We start from the raw sequence: 18,070 nt of genomic DNA, 5'->3' as shown, positions 1-18,070 counted from the left end.
ACCTATTAATCGATCGATACGTGATCGACAGCCCGCTTGCTTCCGGCCGGGCGTCCCTACACTACGAGTACATCTACCTAGGGGCTGTCCATAAATTACGTCATCGATTTTTGACCCCCCCCCCCCTATAATCATCCAAAAATCATGCTTCAAATGACCCCATTTCCTCCTACTTCATGCTACCGTCATCCGATGTTCAGACCCCCCCCCCTAATTTGAAATAACGTAATTTATAAATAGCCCCCTATTGCTATGAATAATTACATTGTCATCACACTTGCTCGTAAAACATTATTTCATGCAGGCGTGTTCTCGCGGGAGTTATCGATTGCTATAACTCCCGAGCTAGTTGGTTATTTACTTTAATGGTCGAATAAAGACTGACCGCTAAGCGTTATTATTAGTCTCCATAGGTGGCCAAAATCGAGAAAAAGCTGTCCAAAAACCTGAATTTAGCAAGGAGCTAGTACCAGGCTCAGGGCCTCATGAGTTTCGAGAAGGTGTCATTGACCGGCCGACTACAGCGTATGAAGGTAAAGGCTCCTCTTCACGTTGGGCCAACCCCAACGCCAACGAGGGACGCATTTATGCGTTAGAGGGAGCAAGTGATATTGCTATCTCATTCTACCTCATGGCTGTGTCCCTCGTTGGCGTTGGCGTTGGCCCAACGTGAAGAGGAGCCTTAACGGGTAACGCGGCTACTATAGTTGTATCTAGGTATGCTTCGGCAGTGAGTCTCGAAGACAAAACATCCTCCAGACTGAGCATAGTGGCGCTACCCCCGCTGCCACGCATACGGTAATTTTACTCCATGTTCGAGTCGAAAGTGTCTTTGTGTGACGTCCGTGAACTCGTTCGTCGTTTGAACGGACCAATCACGGCACGGGACTTCGCTCACCTCGTCCCGCGCACCCCTGCATTTTTGGCAGCATCGGTTGCATGAAATAATTGCTGTAAACTCCGTCTAAATAGAGGATTCCTAGTCTATGTGCCGTCTCGAAGTCTACACTATACAAAACAAATCAGGGCAGTTTTTAATAATAGAAAATATAACTTTAATAGTATATTCTAACCCAATAAAACAACAATAAATAAGAATAAATACGATTACTCTACTACAATAATAATAATCAACCATTGTCCATTAGGTACGTTTATTACCTACATAATACAAGTTTTTATTGCAAATAAATTATACATGCAAAATAGGTCCTAACTCCCTTCCCGTTAGGTTCAAAATCAAATGACAAGCTTATTCCAACTTGGTCGATATTCTTGTTCACCGCTCATGTGTAAAACTTGGAATATTTACGTCAGTTCCGTCATAGTCTTGAGATCACGTAATCAGGCTAAAACAATAAAAACAATATATAGCAGCAACAGGAATACATCATTGAAAATTTCAACTGTCTAGCTATCACGGTTGATGAGATACAGCTGGTGACAGACAGACGGACAGTGGAGTCTTAGTAATAGGGTCCCGTTTTTACCCTTTGTGTATAGAACCCTGAAAAATGTACAACACAACTGATGATAACATGTAACCAGGGCCGTCTTAAACTATGGTCGAGCCCTTGGGCACATAAGAATTTGGGGCTCTTTTGGAAAGTAAAGAAAGCAAAATAAACTAACATTTTTCTACTGTCTATCTCTCTATCTATTAACCCCTTTTGTTCTGAGTTAGAGTACCTATGTCTCTAAGCTCAGTGTGCCGCTTGGCAAAGGCCTCATCTAGCTCTTTTCATTGAGGTCTGTTGTGGGCCACTCTTCTCCAGTTCGGGCCCGCTGTGTGTCCTCTGGCTCCGTGTGCAACCTCTTGGGTACCAATTCGTTTTTTAGGGTTCCGTACCCAAAGGGTAAAACGGGACCCTATTACTAAGACTTCGCTGTCCGTCCGTCCGTCCGTCCGTCTGTCACCAGGCTGTATCTCACGAACCGTGATAGCTAGACAGTTGAAATTTTCACAGATGATGTATTTCTGTTACCGCTATAACAACAAATACTAAAAACAGAATAAAATAAAGATTTAAATGGGGCTCCCATACAGCAAACGTGATTTTTGACCAAAGTTAAGCAACGTCGGGCGGGGTCAGTACTTGGATGGGTGACCGTTTTTTTTTGCTTTTTTTTTCGTTTTTTTTTGCATTATGGTACGGAACCCTTCGTGCGCGAGTCCGACTCGCACTTGCCCGGTTTTTTCTACTATAATCTTTTGTTTCATCAATCTTTTGGTCATATAGCACGAAAGACCGACTCGTGGAGTAAACGACTACTCGAGTGGCGACCATGGGGGGAAGAGCGTCCCCAAAGTAGACCCAAGATGCGTTGGGACGACGACATCAAAAGGACTGCGGGGAAGAAGTGGCTCCAGGTTGCACAAGACCGTGACAAATGGCGTAAAATGAAGGAGGCCTACACCCGAAGGGTAGAAAAAGGCTAAAGAGAGAGAGATAGAGAATCTTTTTGTTTATTATACGTAATTAAATATACTGTTAGGGCCCCCCCACATCTGGCGTCTTTCGAGCGTCGGCGTCTGTCGGCGTCGGTCCAGCGCTATGGAAAATGACGTCGCTGCGCAGTTGCGTCGACGCTGCGTCGACTTTGCTTCGACGTCGGCCATAGAATTGTAGACGCCGACGCTCGAAAGACGCCAGATGTGGGGGGGGCCTTACTGTCTGTCCTTCGGGACCCCCTGAGCACGGCCCTGGGCACAGATCCCGTGTGCCCTTATGGTAAAGACAGTACTGCGGGTCACTTACCGAAACAAACCAATAAGAATCCTTCCTGAACATCATTTTGGCGAGGAACCCCATCTCACTCTCCGGCGCTATGGTGTGCAGGTGAAGATGCTTCACACTCCGGAATGGTGGCCAGTGGTATCCGAACCTGGCCACGTCTTCTGTCAGGCCGTTCTTGGTCAACATCTCTTTGGCTACGGTTAGCAGCTTTTCAACTGGAATTGTAAAATTATCTAATACCTTATAGGTTATAGGTTCTCGCGGGCTTGGTTCCCGCAACTCGACGTCATATTAATGCGCCTATTTTGCGTGGATCTAATACATTTTAACGAGCAATTCTTGTTTATTTATTTATATGTATATATATATTTTGGGGATCTCTGAAACGGCTCTAAAGAATTTGATGTTTGCTATATGGAGGTTTTTGGGGGCGATAAATTGATCTAGCTAGGTCATATCTCTGGGAAAATGCGCATTTTTGAGTTTTTATATGTTATCCGAGCTTGCTCGGTCTCCCAGATATTAAAAAAAATTATATGAGGGAAGGAAGGGACTATTTATGTTTCAAACAATAACATACAGTAATTCAGATGATTTGACTTCAGTAGAAGTAAAAGCAACCTAACAACTTTGTCCTCTAACAAGGTTTCTTAACAATATGTATGTGATGTTTTAAATCAAAAGGTACCACTACACACATTAGATATTCCAATGTCTAGCTTCGCAAGCTTCGCTTCCTAGACTAGTCTGTCTGGTAATCTAAGATTCTAGAATCTTAGTCTCTGATATCGAAAATGTAAAATTAAATCATTCAAAGTCCTACTACTACTACTACTCCTCTGGCGCAGGGACCCAAAGTGTGTCTTGGCCTCCAACACGACTGCTCGCCACTGGCATTCAAAGTCCTACTTGCACAATTTTGATAATGATAATGCAACATTTTCAACTTTAAACATATACACCGTGTTTTTATTGAATTCCGTTAACTTCGGGGTATGGTTAAGTACGTTTAAGAGAACTAAATGTAGTTATATCTCAAAAAAAAAAATTTTTTTTGCTTTTTTTAGAAAAAAAATTATGTTTAAAAACTAATTAAATGTAGCATATAGCGTTGTTGTAACATGGGCATTACATTTAACTCAACTAAACAATTGAAATCTGTGACATATCAATGTCATTTCGTACATCGATCGACCGAGATTGTACTTAAGTTTAGTAGCAAATGTATGAATTCATTCTAAACACTAATCAATATGTAAACCGGCCCTAAGGCAAGTGTACACACTTGTAGAGGCCTTAGAGAAAAAAATAAATTATTGATTATCTCCGATATGGAGTTAATTAGAATATCGGTGTCTTTGAGAAAGTTACTTATTTAAGCTCAGGAATGCACCCTTGAAATTAACGGAAATAAAAAAAAACACGGTGTACAATTGCTATTGTTAACTTATCCTAGCCATCTTTGATAAGAAAAGCAAGTACATAAATCAATGGTTAAATTCTTTGTTACCTTACCTGTCCTTAGGTCTCACTCACATCTAGGGTTGCCAACTTTTCTTGAAATAAAGTATTTTTCAGAATAAGGCATCAAAAATATAGTACTTTTAGATAAAATACTAAACATGAGTGTAATATATGTTTAATCGGAAATATAGTATTATAGCATACTATATATTTTTCCAAAAGTATATAGTATACAGTATAGGCCTTTGCCCAGCAGTGGGACACAACAGGCTCATAATAAATAATTATAGTACAGAGAGCCAAAATATAGTACAATACTATATAAAATAGTAAGTACGGTTGGCAACCCTACTCACATCAAACTCATCCCGGCTTTGATGTGGGATCGCAAACCTCGACGGTGCTGGCGAGATGACCTTGACGCCTTTGCTTTAACTGGGAGACGGGTCAAGACCGGGATACGTGGAAGGGAGGAGGGAGGCCTTTGCCCAGCAGTGGGACACTCTAGGCTCATATAAATAAATATAATATCAATAGTCACATTCTTTGTTACCTTACCTAAGTCTTTATCAGCGGCTGTTAACGATTTAACGTCCTCTATATGCCTTTTCGGAATAGTCAAAATGTGGAACCGACTTGCTGGTCGGATGTCACGAAACACGCAGATTTCTTCATCTTCGTACAGTATCTCTGTGTCTTCTAGCTTGTTCACTATGTTACAGAATATACAGGCTGATCTAGATGGGGCTTCGGGGGCTGCTGCAGCCATGGTTAACAGAAATTTCCTGAAAAACTGTAAAATCTGTGTAAAGTTTACGCTCTATGCTCTGTCCAATCAATCAATCAATCTTTGGGTATTATGGCTCCATCGATATTGTCGATGATTCCGCCAACGTCAAGGTTTAGGAAGGCACGTGCTTTATGAAGACAGTTGGCCGGTGAATATCCACGACGCAGTTCAATCAGATGAGAATCGAATGTAGATCCACCTACAACCAGGACAAAACAAACATATATTATTAAAACTAACTACTACAAATACAAGTTATTGTTTTTTATGTGTTTAGCTAAGACGTTCACAAAAGGAGAGGTAACTAGTGTAAGAAGAAAATTAATGTTAACCGGACGGGGAATTTTAGGGGGGAGAATGTCATATAAGGGGGTAACAAGACGATTACAATCCCAAAATACGTGTTCGAGAGTACCCTCCGCCAGACCACATTCACATAGAGAGTGGTCTCGAACACGCATCTTTTTTAAGCGAACGGGGGTGCAAACGTGGCCCAGTCGAAGGCGAATGATCGTTGATGTAATGTTCTTCGGCATCGACTTACGTGTACCAGCGAACCACGGTTTATGGAGAATATTTGGTTGGATACTGCGAAAATGTTTAGCAATCTGTAGTTGAGTGGTTTGCCATCGAGTGTTCCAGGCATCTCGCAAGTGGGTCAGAGCTTGGGCCTTAATGTCGCGAGGGAAGCATCGGTCATACAAGTGATTGCCAATCGTTATTGCTTCTTTAGCGCATTGGTCGGCTATCTCATTGCCTGTTATTCCGCTATGACTTGGAATCCACGCCAATATTACCTGAATATTCTCCAAATGACATTTGTAAAGCAGGTCTTTGATTTTTAAAGTAATGCTGAAGTTTTCTTTAGTATGAAAAGGCTTTTTAACTATATCTTGCAAGCAACTCAACGAATCAGTTAAAATAATGGATTTATTAAGGTGGTGGGAGTGAATGTAAGACACGGCCTCCAGCAATGCGACTGCTTCTCCGGAAAATACCGAATACCCAGGAGGAAGTTTAAAGCTCAAAATAATTTTATATTTGGGAATCCACACTGCAGACCCTACTGGACCGTTGTTATTTAATTTGGACGCATCAGTAAAAATAGCCAAATGATCTGGATATTGATTGAACATAACTGTGTTAAAGATACTATCTGCTCCTATTTGATCCTTGTATATGCCTAAACTAAAAATGACATTTGGCTGATATATAAGGCTATCATAACTTGTTTCGAAAAGAGGGTTTTTGTAATTTTGAAAAATTCGAGCCGGTAACTCTAAATACTTTTTATAACTGTTAACCAATAAAGGAGGACTTTTATGTGACCAGTACCGAGAGGTATCTACAAGTTGTTGTAAGGATTCTAAAATTGGGAGGAGTGGGTGGGACGCTGTTTGGAGCGTCTTGAATAAAAACCTGTCCGCTAAGAACTGTCTTCGTAAAGAGTAAGGAGGGTCCAAGCATTCGACCTGAAGGCCAATTGTCGGAGAAGACCTCATAGCACCCACAATTATTCTAAGACATCTTGCTTGTATACGGTCCAATCTACTTAATGCTTTCTTGTTGCATGGTTCAAGGATAATGCTGCCGTAATCAAAATGACTCCTAATAATTGCATTATATAAAAGTTTTTGGCAATATGGGTGTGAACCCCACCTAACACCGGACAAACGACGAATGATATTAATATTTTTTTCCACTTTATGGCACAAGTAACGAAGATGGCTTACGCCCAGGAGCTTGGTATCAAGAATAATGCCTAAAAATTTTACCTCATCTGCTATCCTGACATTTTCTTCCTCGATCAAAATATTCACTTCCGGCACATAACGTTTTCTAGTAAATATAACCGCACTGCTTTTTTCCGCAGACAATGAAAGGCCGTGATCAGATAACCAGGTGCTTAGGTAGAAAAGAGCAGAATTTATGGATTGCTCAGTGTCTGAAAATACTTTAGAAGAAGCATAGAGGACAATGTCATCCGCATACTGTAAAATTTTGCAAAAACAGTTAACGGAGGTATCTAGATCTGAAGTGTAAAGACTATAGAGAAGAGGGCTCAGTACTGAGCCCTGGGGGAGACCCTTCCACACAAGATTTGCCGCTGACACCTTCCCATTTGCTCGCACAAGAATAGACCGGCCCATATACATATTACATATTACATATGATGTTGACGATCCTCACAGGGATACTCAGATTAAGCAGTTTCTGCCTGAGTATAGGAAGATCTACATTATCGTATGCAGCCGTGATATCCAAAAACACGCCGATAACATGCTTGCCCTGAGTCAGCGACAGACGAATGTCTGAGGTGAGAACGCTGAGGCTGTCCGTAGTACCCATACCCTTTCTGATTCCAAACTGGGTTTTCGATATCATATTTTTATTTTCTGCAATCCACTCCAGTCTATTTTTAATAAGATGTTCCATTATTTTTGCTATCACTGATGATAAGGCGATGGGTCTATATGAATTTGGATTAGCTGGATCTTTTCCGGGTTTTAGAATTGGTATTACAATCTGGGTTTTCCAGCTATCTGGAATATTTCCCGTTAAAAAAATATTATTAAGAATTTCTAAGAATTTTCTTTTTATGGATTGCGAGCTTTGTACTAAAAAGGAGTATGGGATACCGTCACAACCCGGAGCGGAGTCCCTGAGGTGATCAATCGCGCAGCAAAGCTCATCAAAAGAAAAAGCCTCATTCATTCTCTCAGATGGAGCTGAAACTGAGCAGTACCCACCAATGCCTTCACGACTTGGTACATACGGTGGAGCCATCCTAGATATAAAACCTTCAAGCCACATACATTCATTAGTACTGACATTATTGTTGGTTTGAGAGTGTCGAAAAGCTTTAATCTTTTTCCATATCAACGTGGAAGGAGTTCTTGGGGACAGGGACTCACAAAAAGTACGCCAGCCTTGAAATTTCTTTTTGCTAAGGAATCTCCTAGTTTTGGCAGAAATGCGCTTGAAATTAAGGTAATTATCTAGGGAAAGATCTTGAGCAAAAAGAGACTCTGCCTGTTTACGCTCCTTTACCGAAGCAGAGCATTCGGCATCCCACCATGCTGGAGAAGGTATTTTGTTGCGAGCTGAATTTTTCAAAGGGATAGAGTTATCAGCCGCTAAAAGAATTGCCTCAATAAACGAGTTATACATTTCCAGAATACCTGTATCACTTGCACTGAGAGTATTTGTTAAGGAGTTATCTAACTCAGATCTAAACTTAGGCCAATCTGCTCGACATGTGCTATATTTAAGAAGTGGTGTCTGAGGGGGCGTTGGAGCCACCAAGGAATCTTGTAGGATTGTTAAGATAGGAAGGTGATCGCTCCCAAAAGAATTTGAACAAACTGACCACACTAATGATTGTACTAAGCTCGGTGATGCCATCGTTAGGTCAGGGACACTTGCATTTTGAATGGGCGAGACTCTACGCGTTGGAGTTCCGTCATTTAGAATGCATAAGTTAACATTGTCCATAAGATCCAAAATGTACCGGGAATTCGCGTCGTAATCTCTTGAACCCCACAAGGGGTGGCGGCAATTAAAGTCTCCTTGTACGATAATAGGAGCTGGCAATGATAGCAGAATGGAATCAAGCTCTTTAATTATTTCACGATTGGGGTGAGGAATATACACAGAAGTAAAAGATATGTTAAGGCAGCGAACTGCCACAATATTAAAATCAGGTGAATGGGGAGGGAGGGGAAGTTGAGAAAAGGTTACATTTCTTTTAACAAAAATAGCACAGCCAGCACGCCCGTCGTCCCGGTCATCCCTGAGGCAGGAGTAGCCTGTTACCCTAAAGCGGGATTGAGGCTCTAACCATGTCTCCGAGATGGCAAGAATAACTGGGCTATATAAATTAATTAAATTAATGATTTCATGCTTTTTATTTTTAATACTTCTAGCATTCCATTGAATCAGGCTCTGTGAGGCCGTTTTGGATAGCTTTATTTATTGTAGCACAAATTTGAGCCTGGAAGGCTTCTAGAGCATTGTACGGTAATATATCTGCAAATCTGCTTAGGAGGTCATCAATAATCATTGAAATTCCATAGCCTAGGTTGTCATTTGGTGTCTCTGAGGACTGTTGTCCTAGTGCACATCCATTGGATTGAGAAGATCGAGGGGTGAAAGTGATATTCCTGTGCGCCGCTACATCATATGACTTACCTAGCATAGGCTTGGCTCGTCTTTGAACGAGGACAGTTTTTCTGTATGACTTTTGTTGGTTGGCGTTGGTGTTATCGTTCTGAGACTGTTGGACTGGAGTTTGAGAAGGGGAGGAGGGAATCCTTGGGCTTGATTGGCTTGCCTGATTCATTTTAGAAATATCAGCAAATGATGTTCTGACTGGCCTGAATCGTCTCGCAGCTTCGATGTATCCTATGTTTTCTTCTACCATTACTAACTTTATTGATTTTTGCCGAGAGAACTCTGGACAACTTTGATCGGTTGCTGCATGGGGGCCAGAACAGAAAAGGCAGGATACCTCAGCATCCGGTACAGAACATTCAGTTGTGTCATGATTTTGTGCACAACGTGAGCACCTGGGATTTGAACGGCATTGGTCTTTTATATGGCCAAATCGGACACATTTCCTGCATTGGATTATAGGTAGTTTATAAGTGTCGACTGGTATAGACATACTGAAGCTATAGATTTTTTCAGGTAAAATCTGACCTAGGAATGTTAACACAACTGTTCCCGTGGGTTCCCAGACGCGTCGTCCTTCCACTTCTTTTTTTTTATTAAGCCTACGAGCCTTGACCACCGGGCCGGCCCCTGAAGGGCAATCAATGCTATTTATGAACTCTTCTAGAGTCCAGTCCAAGGGGATCTGCCTTACTACCCCCATCCGAGATACCTGGAACCGCGGGATTGCTGCAGAAAACTTATGCGTCGCCAAAATGCTGTGAGACAAAAATGCATTTGCCTCTGACGCCGTCGCGAAGTGAATCTCCATTTTAGTTTTCCCTAAAGCTTTAATTTCCTTAATGCCCGAAATCTTGCTATTATATATTATTTGGGCCATTTTTAAAGCTTTCATCCTGCTCGGGGTGTTAGATTGGTCAATGTCTTCACGAGACACATGGACTACGAATGGACCTAAATCAGTAGACGCATACTTAAAATCATTTGCGGTTTCGTATCCCGGACGAACGTATGTGTGCTGAATTGACGCGCTTGGAGGGCTAGATTTTTTCCCATGAAGGTCTACTACACTGTTATCCTCAGGAATAGGACGCTTTTGACTCCCTATATTGCCACCGTTTTTATCCGGTGGCTCGGTATCATCTCCCGTACCTCCCGTCTCCATGTTAACTACTACCATACACCACAAAAACTCACCTCAAGTGTTTATTAACCCACCACCAACACAAATATTCAATCCTCAGTGACTATTAACAAGAAAAACCACTAAAACTCGAAATTGTAATCGCGGCACGTGCGTTAGCAAAAACCGCTGACTTCGGAAATATGCTCTGTCCAGTCTGTCCTCAATTTTGATTTGACAGTAGTGACAGTGACAGCTGAAAATTGACAGTGACGTGTAGTAAAACTATTTAAGTAATTGTTTAAAACGCTTCATGATGTATTAGTTCGGCGTCTGGTCTCTAGATGGCAGCACCTTATATAGTTGGTCAAGTAGATCTTGTCAGTAGAAAAAGGCGGCAAATTTTAAAAATGTAGTCTCGAAGGGATATCGTCACATTTTTTTTTAATTTCGCGCCCGTTTCTACTGACAAGATTTGCTTGACCATCTATAGCTTCTTGCAGTTCCCGATCCATGAACTACGATATTCAAATATGTACCTACCGATCAAATTTGCTTTTTTTGGCTTGCCGATTTTGACCGATATTACCGATAAAATATTCTGTCAAGATGTTAAAGGCCTGAATGAATGATGACCGATAAAATGGAACGCGGACGCAAGAATAGATTTGTGATTTGTGTGTGTATTTTGGTTTGGATGCATTTATTTTTAAACTTTGAGGGCGCAAATATCACCATAAATCTAAAATTTGTGATTTCAAGAATTTCATTTCTGATCAAATCAGATCATCGTGTCTGGACTCTACTTAATTTTATTGCCAAGTTTTATTTGCAAGGAGTTAATTTCAGTTAATTTCAGACGTCGCTGTACCGTACGCGAAAAATCCTAGTTCGCGGTGTTAAGATTTTTCCAGGAAAGATGACCTCTAGCCGGTACTTACCACTGTCAAATCATGCCAGTCAGGGTAATTAATTACCTACTTCATGCTTGCTCTCAAGACTTATTTGAGGGCACTACCACGCGTGACTCACTCCGCGATTTCGTCGCTATAAGTACATCCGTTCGGCCCCAATTTTGGGGTTTGCCATAAGCCGCGCGTGGCGCTGTCGCCACCTAGCGGCCATATCTGTGCTGATCGTGACAGACGCGTTTTGTTAGAGAGTGAGTCTTCTGTACTTAGTACAATTATTTATTCTGTGACACTACTAATATTATAGCGTAGCAATAAGCCGTAGCGCTACGCCGCAGTAGCCAGTTGGCTACGTACGTACTACTACGTACAGTTGCCTCCAGAAACTCGCGAACTAAATTGACAGGTCAATGTGCACAAATGATACCACAGTTTGGCCAGTGTTGTTCATATCGATATTTTCAAAAAAGTTTGAATTAGAGAATGTCGGTATTTCCAAAATTGTGCAATTTTATAGTACCTAATAGAGACAAGGATATTTAATAAACATATTGTAATTAAATAAATATTTTATTATATTTATTTTGTTTTATTTGTTAGGAAAACTTACAGCTAGAGTAACAATTAGGTAAGTTGTAGGTGATAACATAGAAAAAGTGATTTTGGCTCAAAATACAAAAAAGGCCGGCCCAGACGGGGAAATATTTCGTATAATGTGATTAATTTCTCATTTAATTCGAGTGGTGTGGACGCAAAAATTAAATCGCCTCGGTATCCCTATGGCTTCGATTGTGAAGACCAGTCCCTAAACTGGACGTTTAAGTTGACAATTAGGTCAATATCAAGCAAATCTTGTCAGTAGACAAAGGCGCGAAATTTAAATTTACTTTGAGACGATATCCCATCGCGCGTTCATTTTTCAAATTTGCCGCCTTTTTTACTGACAAGATCTGCTTGACCAAGTATAAATAATTATGGATCAATCTCATCTACCGGCCACATGTATAAAATTAAATCACCAATTTTAGATTTATGGCGACAACCGAGCTCTTGAAATAAAGAACGGCAAGTTGTTGCACACTAACATGACACTGAAATTTGTCAGTTTCTCATTCGCACCTCCTGATTTGATTGGTAACGACACAATCTTACAATCGAATTAACCACTTTTCTCGTCACATTCATATTAATCGAAATCGTTTGTGACCCGTTTATGACATGGGTAGTAAGTGCAATATTTTACTTATCGATATCATTTTATCGACATATACCCGTGACTATTTTTTCTTTGCTATTCCTGGTATCATTTTATTTGTCAAACTCATGTCAATTTAGTTCGCGAGTTTATGGAGGCGACCTTAGTTTACATGAAATGAGAACAAAGAATCTGTCGTACAGTTAAGATTTTTATGGCTCCTCTACACGATGGGCCAACGCCGGCCACTCCAAGGGACGCATTTATGCGTTAGAGGGAGCAAGTGATATTGCTATCTCATTCTACCGTATGGCTGCGTCCCTTGGAGTGGCCGGCGTTGGCCCATCGTGTAGAGGAGCCATTAACTCTGCAAGAAAAATTTTATCGAGCTAGATTCATCAGCTCATCACCAATATGTTGTGATATTACACAACGTGTTGTAATATTACGTGCGTATGTCGAAAATTTAAAGATTTTAAAGGATATATGTACTGTTAAACGTTGCACAATACACATGCGAAAAGGTAATTCGCAATGAGCGGCGATTTATAATACTCCCTTCGGTCGTGTTTTAATTTATCGCCACTCGTTGCGAAATTCCTACTTTTCGCACTTGTATCATAATCTACAGTCAGCAGCAGAAGGTGCTAAGCGGGCGAAGTGTTCAAAATGCTCTAGACGCGCTTTTTTGTCAAGAGAATAAGAGCGTGTCAAGGTAATTTTGAACACCTCGCCCGCTTAGCAAGTTACTGCTGACTGTACTATTTACCACATTAGTTCAAAGTATGCGCAGAGTTAGCTTGGACTCGAGTGTGGAAACATTTTCATACGTGTTATAAAATTAATATAAAGCTAAAATTAACACAAATAAAATAACTATACAGTATGTAAACTAACGAAAAACATTTTATCAAACCCGTTAATGTGTAGGTCACACTGAATAACTTTTACTATGGCACCGACCTCGAAATCGTGAAAAAAGCTTTGGTTCTTTCATACATTTTGCTGGTCTAACATTGTAATTTTCTATGGGAGATTCAATTTTTTTTCGCGATTTCGGGGTTGGTGTCATAGTAAAAGTTTCTCAGTGTGACCCATTCATTACCGGGCTTGAGTAAATGTTTTTCGTTAATTTACGTACTGTATAAAAGCTAAAAAAATAAAAATATCTAGAGTTAGCAAGTGTTAAACATCTAACATCTATGAAATTATGACGTATGAATAACAACACACACAGTACGCACGCACGCAACAACACACACACACACACACACACACACACACACACACACACACACACACACACACACACACACACAGTACGTACGCAGTGCAAGTGTCATTTTAATCGTCAAACTTCTATGAAATTAAATTATAGGACGTGTAAATAACACTTCCACTGCGTGGGCTATCAAAATCGCTGCAGACTTTTCTTGGTCTAACATCAAATTTTGCGCCCTCGGTAGGGTGCCCATCACGCAAGCAGCGTCCCCGCGTTGGATTGCTATGGCCAATCTTTGCGCGAGAAAGCTGTCTGCGCGAGGGTCACCTGTGGCCTCCCTTAGGCGTTTGCGACGCGCCTTGTGGAGCCCCCGAGCCCCCTTCCCCCCAAAAATAGTGTCTCATGGTTTAACTATTTTATTTGTAAATAAAAAAATGTTTGTAAACAAAGGTCAAATAGGGCAATGTTAATAAATAACAAGGCTCTATGTTCTCATCGGGTTATGTGGCATCTGGCTGTATGTTCTCATCGGTACGCGAGCATTAGCGAAAGGTGACAATCGCTATAGCATTCAACGAAACGCTTAAAAGTGTCTCTCTTTCTTAGAAGGTAGGATCGTATAGAAGTGGTATACGCGTGCCTCCGTGAGGGACAAAACATACGCAAATGCGACACTGTGATTGGTCGAATTTATTTGTTGCCCACCATTATCCATACTAAAAAAATGGTGGGGAACAAAAAATATGTGAGACTGTGATAAGGACAAACAATAATAGCGCTTTCTCTGCTACTCCTACTGAAAGATACGTAAGACTATCCCGTTCTGTTAGTTATCCCCACCACTCATGGCCAATCCAGTTTAATACTAGATTCATGCTCTCTATACATAAGGGTATCCAAACGGGACTGATCAAATCAGTCGATTTGTTCAGGAAAACAATTGGTCAATCTCATCTAGCGTCCACACGTACACAAACTAAATCACCAATTTGCATTCTACTATGAAAATTGGCATTTTTGTGTCCGCACCTGCTGATGTGGTCGGGGAATCAAATTGATGTTTGCGTCCGCACGGCCCGACTGGCGAAAAATTGTCTCGTCTGGATACAGCTTAACTTATTACCATAGATTATCTTGCTGTTGTTTGGGAAGCAATTGCAATCACACTGATTTAGCATTGTATTCGAAGAACTTGTATTATTCCAGTAGGTTCCACTATTGTTATATAATTATAATACAACTAGGTATATCATTATCATATTATATTAGTCATTTTAGTATAAATAGAAGAGTCTTTAGTATAAATGATTCATGTGTTAAGGATGACTCACGCTTGACCGGGCCGGGCCCGGGCCGAGGCGTCCGACATGTCATTTTCTATGGCGACTGATCGGTGATCAGGTGGTGCTTTCCATAGAAAACGATGTTTATTTTAAGGATCCCGAAATGCATGCACACTTCCTGGGTTTTCACAAACTTGGATAAATCGCATTTAGATACTTAGGAACGATAACTAGCTTGCTGGGAATTAATTCCTCAAAACGCTTTTTAGGGTTCCGTAGTCAACTATATCATCATCATCATCTCAGCCATAAAACGTCCACTGCTGAACAAAGGCCTCCCCCTCCACTCCATACGTGCCGGTTGGAAGCGACCCGCATCCAGCGTCTTCCGGCGCCCTTAACAAGGTCGTCTGTCCATCTTGTGGGTGGACGTCCTACGCTGCGCTTGCTAGTCCGTGGTCTCCACTCGAGCATAGTCGCGCGCACTGCGTGTGCTATCAATAACTTGCAGACCAGTTGCAGACTTATCTTGGTCTACCTCTAGAACAGTTTGATTGTGTGTTTCAAAATAGTTTGTACGAGATATCATTTAGTCAACTTAAGGCGTATCCAGACTTGTCAATTTTTCGCCAATCTGATTAAATTGCCCGATCATGTCAGGACGTACGGACGCAAAGGCCAATTTGGCTTCCCGAATTCAACCGCAAATAATGACCGATATTACCGATAAGATGAGGTGCGGACGCAAGAATACCAATTTGTGACGCCAGTATTTTCAATCTGGGGCATTTTTTCAATTTAGAGGGCTCTAATATAACCATAAGGGGTATCCAGACGGGACTGACGAAATCAGTCGATTTGTTCAGGAAAATAATTGGTCAATCTCATCTAGCGTCCACGCGTACACAAATTAAATCACCAATTTGCATTCTACTATGAAAATTGGCATTTTTGTGTCCGCAGCATCAGCAGGTGATGTGATCGGGGAATCAAATTGGTATTTGCGTCCGCACGGCCTGTTCGATCGGAAAATTTCATCAGATTGGCGAAAAATTGTCTCGTCTGGATACAACTTTTAATCTAAAATTGGTGATTGACTCCAATTTCATTTCTGATCAAATCGACCGATTTGATCAGTACCGCTTTAAACCCACGTCAACCTGGTTATGACAAAGAAGAAAAAAACAATTAATCAACATATTATAGGTAATTTTCTTGCAAAGTACGCAATTGCGCGCACTTGTTCAAACGCGCAAGTATATGGTAGACAGTAAATAAGCCGGAATATTATCAAAAGACGCTAAAAGCTAAAAAAAATTAAGGAATTATCAACTCAATATAATAGCTTATTAAGTATATATTTGTTTGTATCGGATTTAGTTATGGTGTTTTTAAAAACGCTGCTACAACGATTTGAAATACATATTTATAGTTAAAATTACGTGTGCATTACTTGATTGGCTGAATTGAATTTAAAATGGCTTAAGAATATTCGTTGCTATGTATTTAAATAAATACGTTTAATTTAGTATTTATTTAAATAAATACAAAATCATAATGATAGCCCATCCCGTGGGCCTCGTTCTGGGGATTCTTATGCTGCTTTCAAATATAAAGACGATGTTCTTCTTGACAGGTTTATAATTAATATTAGTTTTATAAAGCTGAGGGGCTACCGGGAAAACCGATTTTCACAAATTGCGGGGATCTTTCTCTTTTACTCCAATGAAGGCAAAATTAGAGTGGTTTCTCATTTAGCGGCAATCCTTAACCAGTTGACAGGCAAAGTTAAAAGTCACAGATAACATATACCAGCCCTTCGAGCTAAAAAAGTATACTTTTGGTCACCTTTTGGCGGGCTTTCAATAACTGTCATTAGAACTATTACAATACAATTACAATCTTATGTTGGTACACTGTATTAGCCATATTGTTTTATTAAGCCATTACGTTCTTAAGTTTGGTGTAATACTATATAATATAAAAGTAGTACAAAATATAAAATGCTAACGAAAACTTGTCCCGATTAAAATGTACCTATATATGTAATTTTACGTTGTGTCTACTTAGCATAGACTTCAGCGGAGTCTTAGTAATAGGGTCTCGTTTTTACCCTTTGGGCACGGAACCCTAAAAAAATTGGCCCAGCTACAACCGCCGTACCATCCTACTCTGTTAACTGTACACACCGACCTTATGCCTTTTGTAATAAGGTCCACCGATACAGTTAGGAGTGTTGCTGTTTGTAACACGAGCGTACTATTAATTACATAAGGGGTATCCAGACGGGACTAACGAAATCAGTCGATTTGTTCAGGAAAATAATCGGTCAATCTCATCTAGCGTCCACACGTACTTAAATTAAGTCACCAATTTGCATTCTACTATGAAAATTGGCATTTTTGTGTCCGCACCTGCTGATGTGATCGGGGAATCAAATTGGTATTTGCGTCCGCACGGCCCTGTTCGATCGGTGAATTTCATCAGATTGGCGAAAAATTGTCTGGTATATATATACAACTTTATTCTGGTGCCCCTGTAAGGATGGTATTCCACCTGTTCAATTTCTTTGTCCAATGTGTAATTGGAGCATTCCACGGGCTGTCCCGTACAAACGCTTTTTATTTCCTGTGTTGCGACTTTTTTCGGCATTTAAAGCAGGCGAATATTTTTTCTGTGCATATTTTTGGACATTTTTCATAGAAAAGGAAACTCCTATACCTGCAAATTTTCAGAAAATTCGCGTTTGTACGGGACAAATGGTAGACAATTTCATGGAATTTCATTTGTCTCACATTTTGCTTAATGAGAGAGTGATACGCAATGACATTGGACCAAGATATTGGACAGATGGAATAGCACCCTTATCAGGCCTCATACTAACGAGAGTAACGAGCGCTTTTTCAACGCACGTTAAAAAAAACCGGGCAAGTGCGAGTCGGACTCGCGCACGAAGGGTTCCGTACCATAATGCAAAAAAAAAACAAAAAAAAGCAAAAAAAAAACGGTCACCCATCCAAGTACTGACCCCTCCCGACGTTGCTTAACTTTGGTCAAAAATCACGTTTGTTGTATGGGAGCCCCATTTAAATCTTTATTTTATTCTGTTTTTAGTATTTGTTGTTATAGCGGCAATAGAAATACATCATCTGTGAAAATTTCAACTATCAC

General features: G+C 40.6%; 1 protein-coding gene across 1 annotated transcript; it reads right to left on the bottom strand.

Moving 5' to 3' along the window:
• Positions 1–1,050: 1,050 nt before the first annotated feature.
• Positions 1,051–10,485, bottom strand: LOC134677364 (adenosine 5'-monophosphoramidase HINT3-like). The gene is made up of 4 exons (XM_063535798.1): positions 10,363–10,485; positions 4,761–5,191; positions 2,760–2,953; positions 1,051–1,349 (listed from the first exon to the last, which is right to left on the bottom strand). The coding sequence occupies exons 2-4, from the start codon at positions 4,969–4,971 to the stop codon at positions 1,323–1,325; spliced, it is 432 nt and encodes a 143-aa protein (XP_063391868.1). The 5' UTR covers positions 4,972–5,191; positions 10,363–10,485; the 3' UTR covers positions 1,051–1,322.
• Between the last annotated feature and the right edge of the window lie 7,585 nt (positions 10,486–18,070).

The sequence above is a fragment of the Cydia fagiglandana genome, chromosome 26 (genome assembly GCF_963556715.1).
Source record: "Cydia fagiglandana chromosome 26, ilCydFagi1.1, whole genome shotgun sequence".
NCBI classification, from domain to species: domain Eukaryota; kingdom Metazoa; phylum Arthropoda; class Insecta; order Lepidoptera; family Tortricidae; genus Cydia; species Cydia fagiglandana.
Note: the sequence above shows the minus strand (reverse complement) of the source record. Positions and strands in the feature narration are given on the sequence as shown.

Coding starts and splice junctions, on each gene's coding strand:
- LOC134677364 (XM_063535798.1), bottom strand. CDS start 4,971: ATGGCTGCAGCAGCCCCCGAAGCCCCATCTAGATCAGCCTGTATATTC. Junction 2,954..4,760: donor AGCCGCTGATAAAGACTTAG/GTAAGGTAACAA, acceptor TTACAATTCCAG/TTGAAAAGCTGCTAACCGTA. Junction 1,350..2,759: donor ATTCTTATTGGTTTGTTTCG/GTAAGTGACCCG, acceptor TTATTGTTTTAG/CCTGATTACGTGATCTCAAG.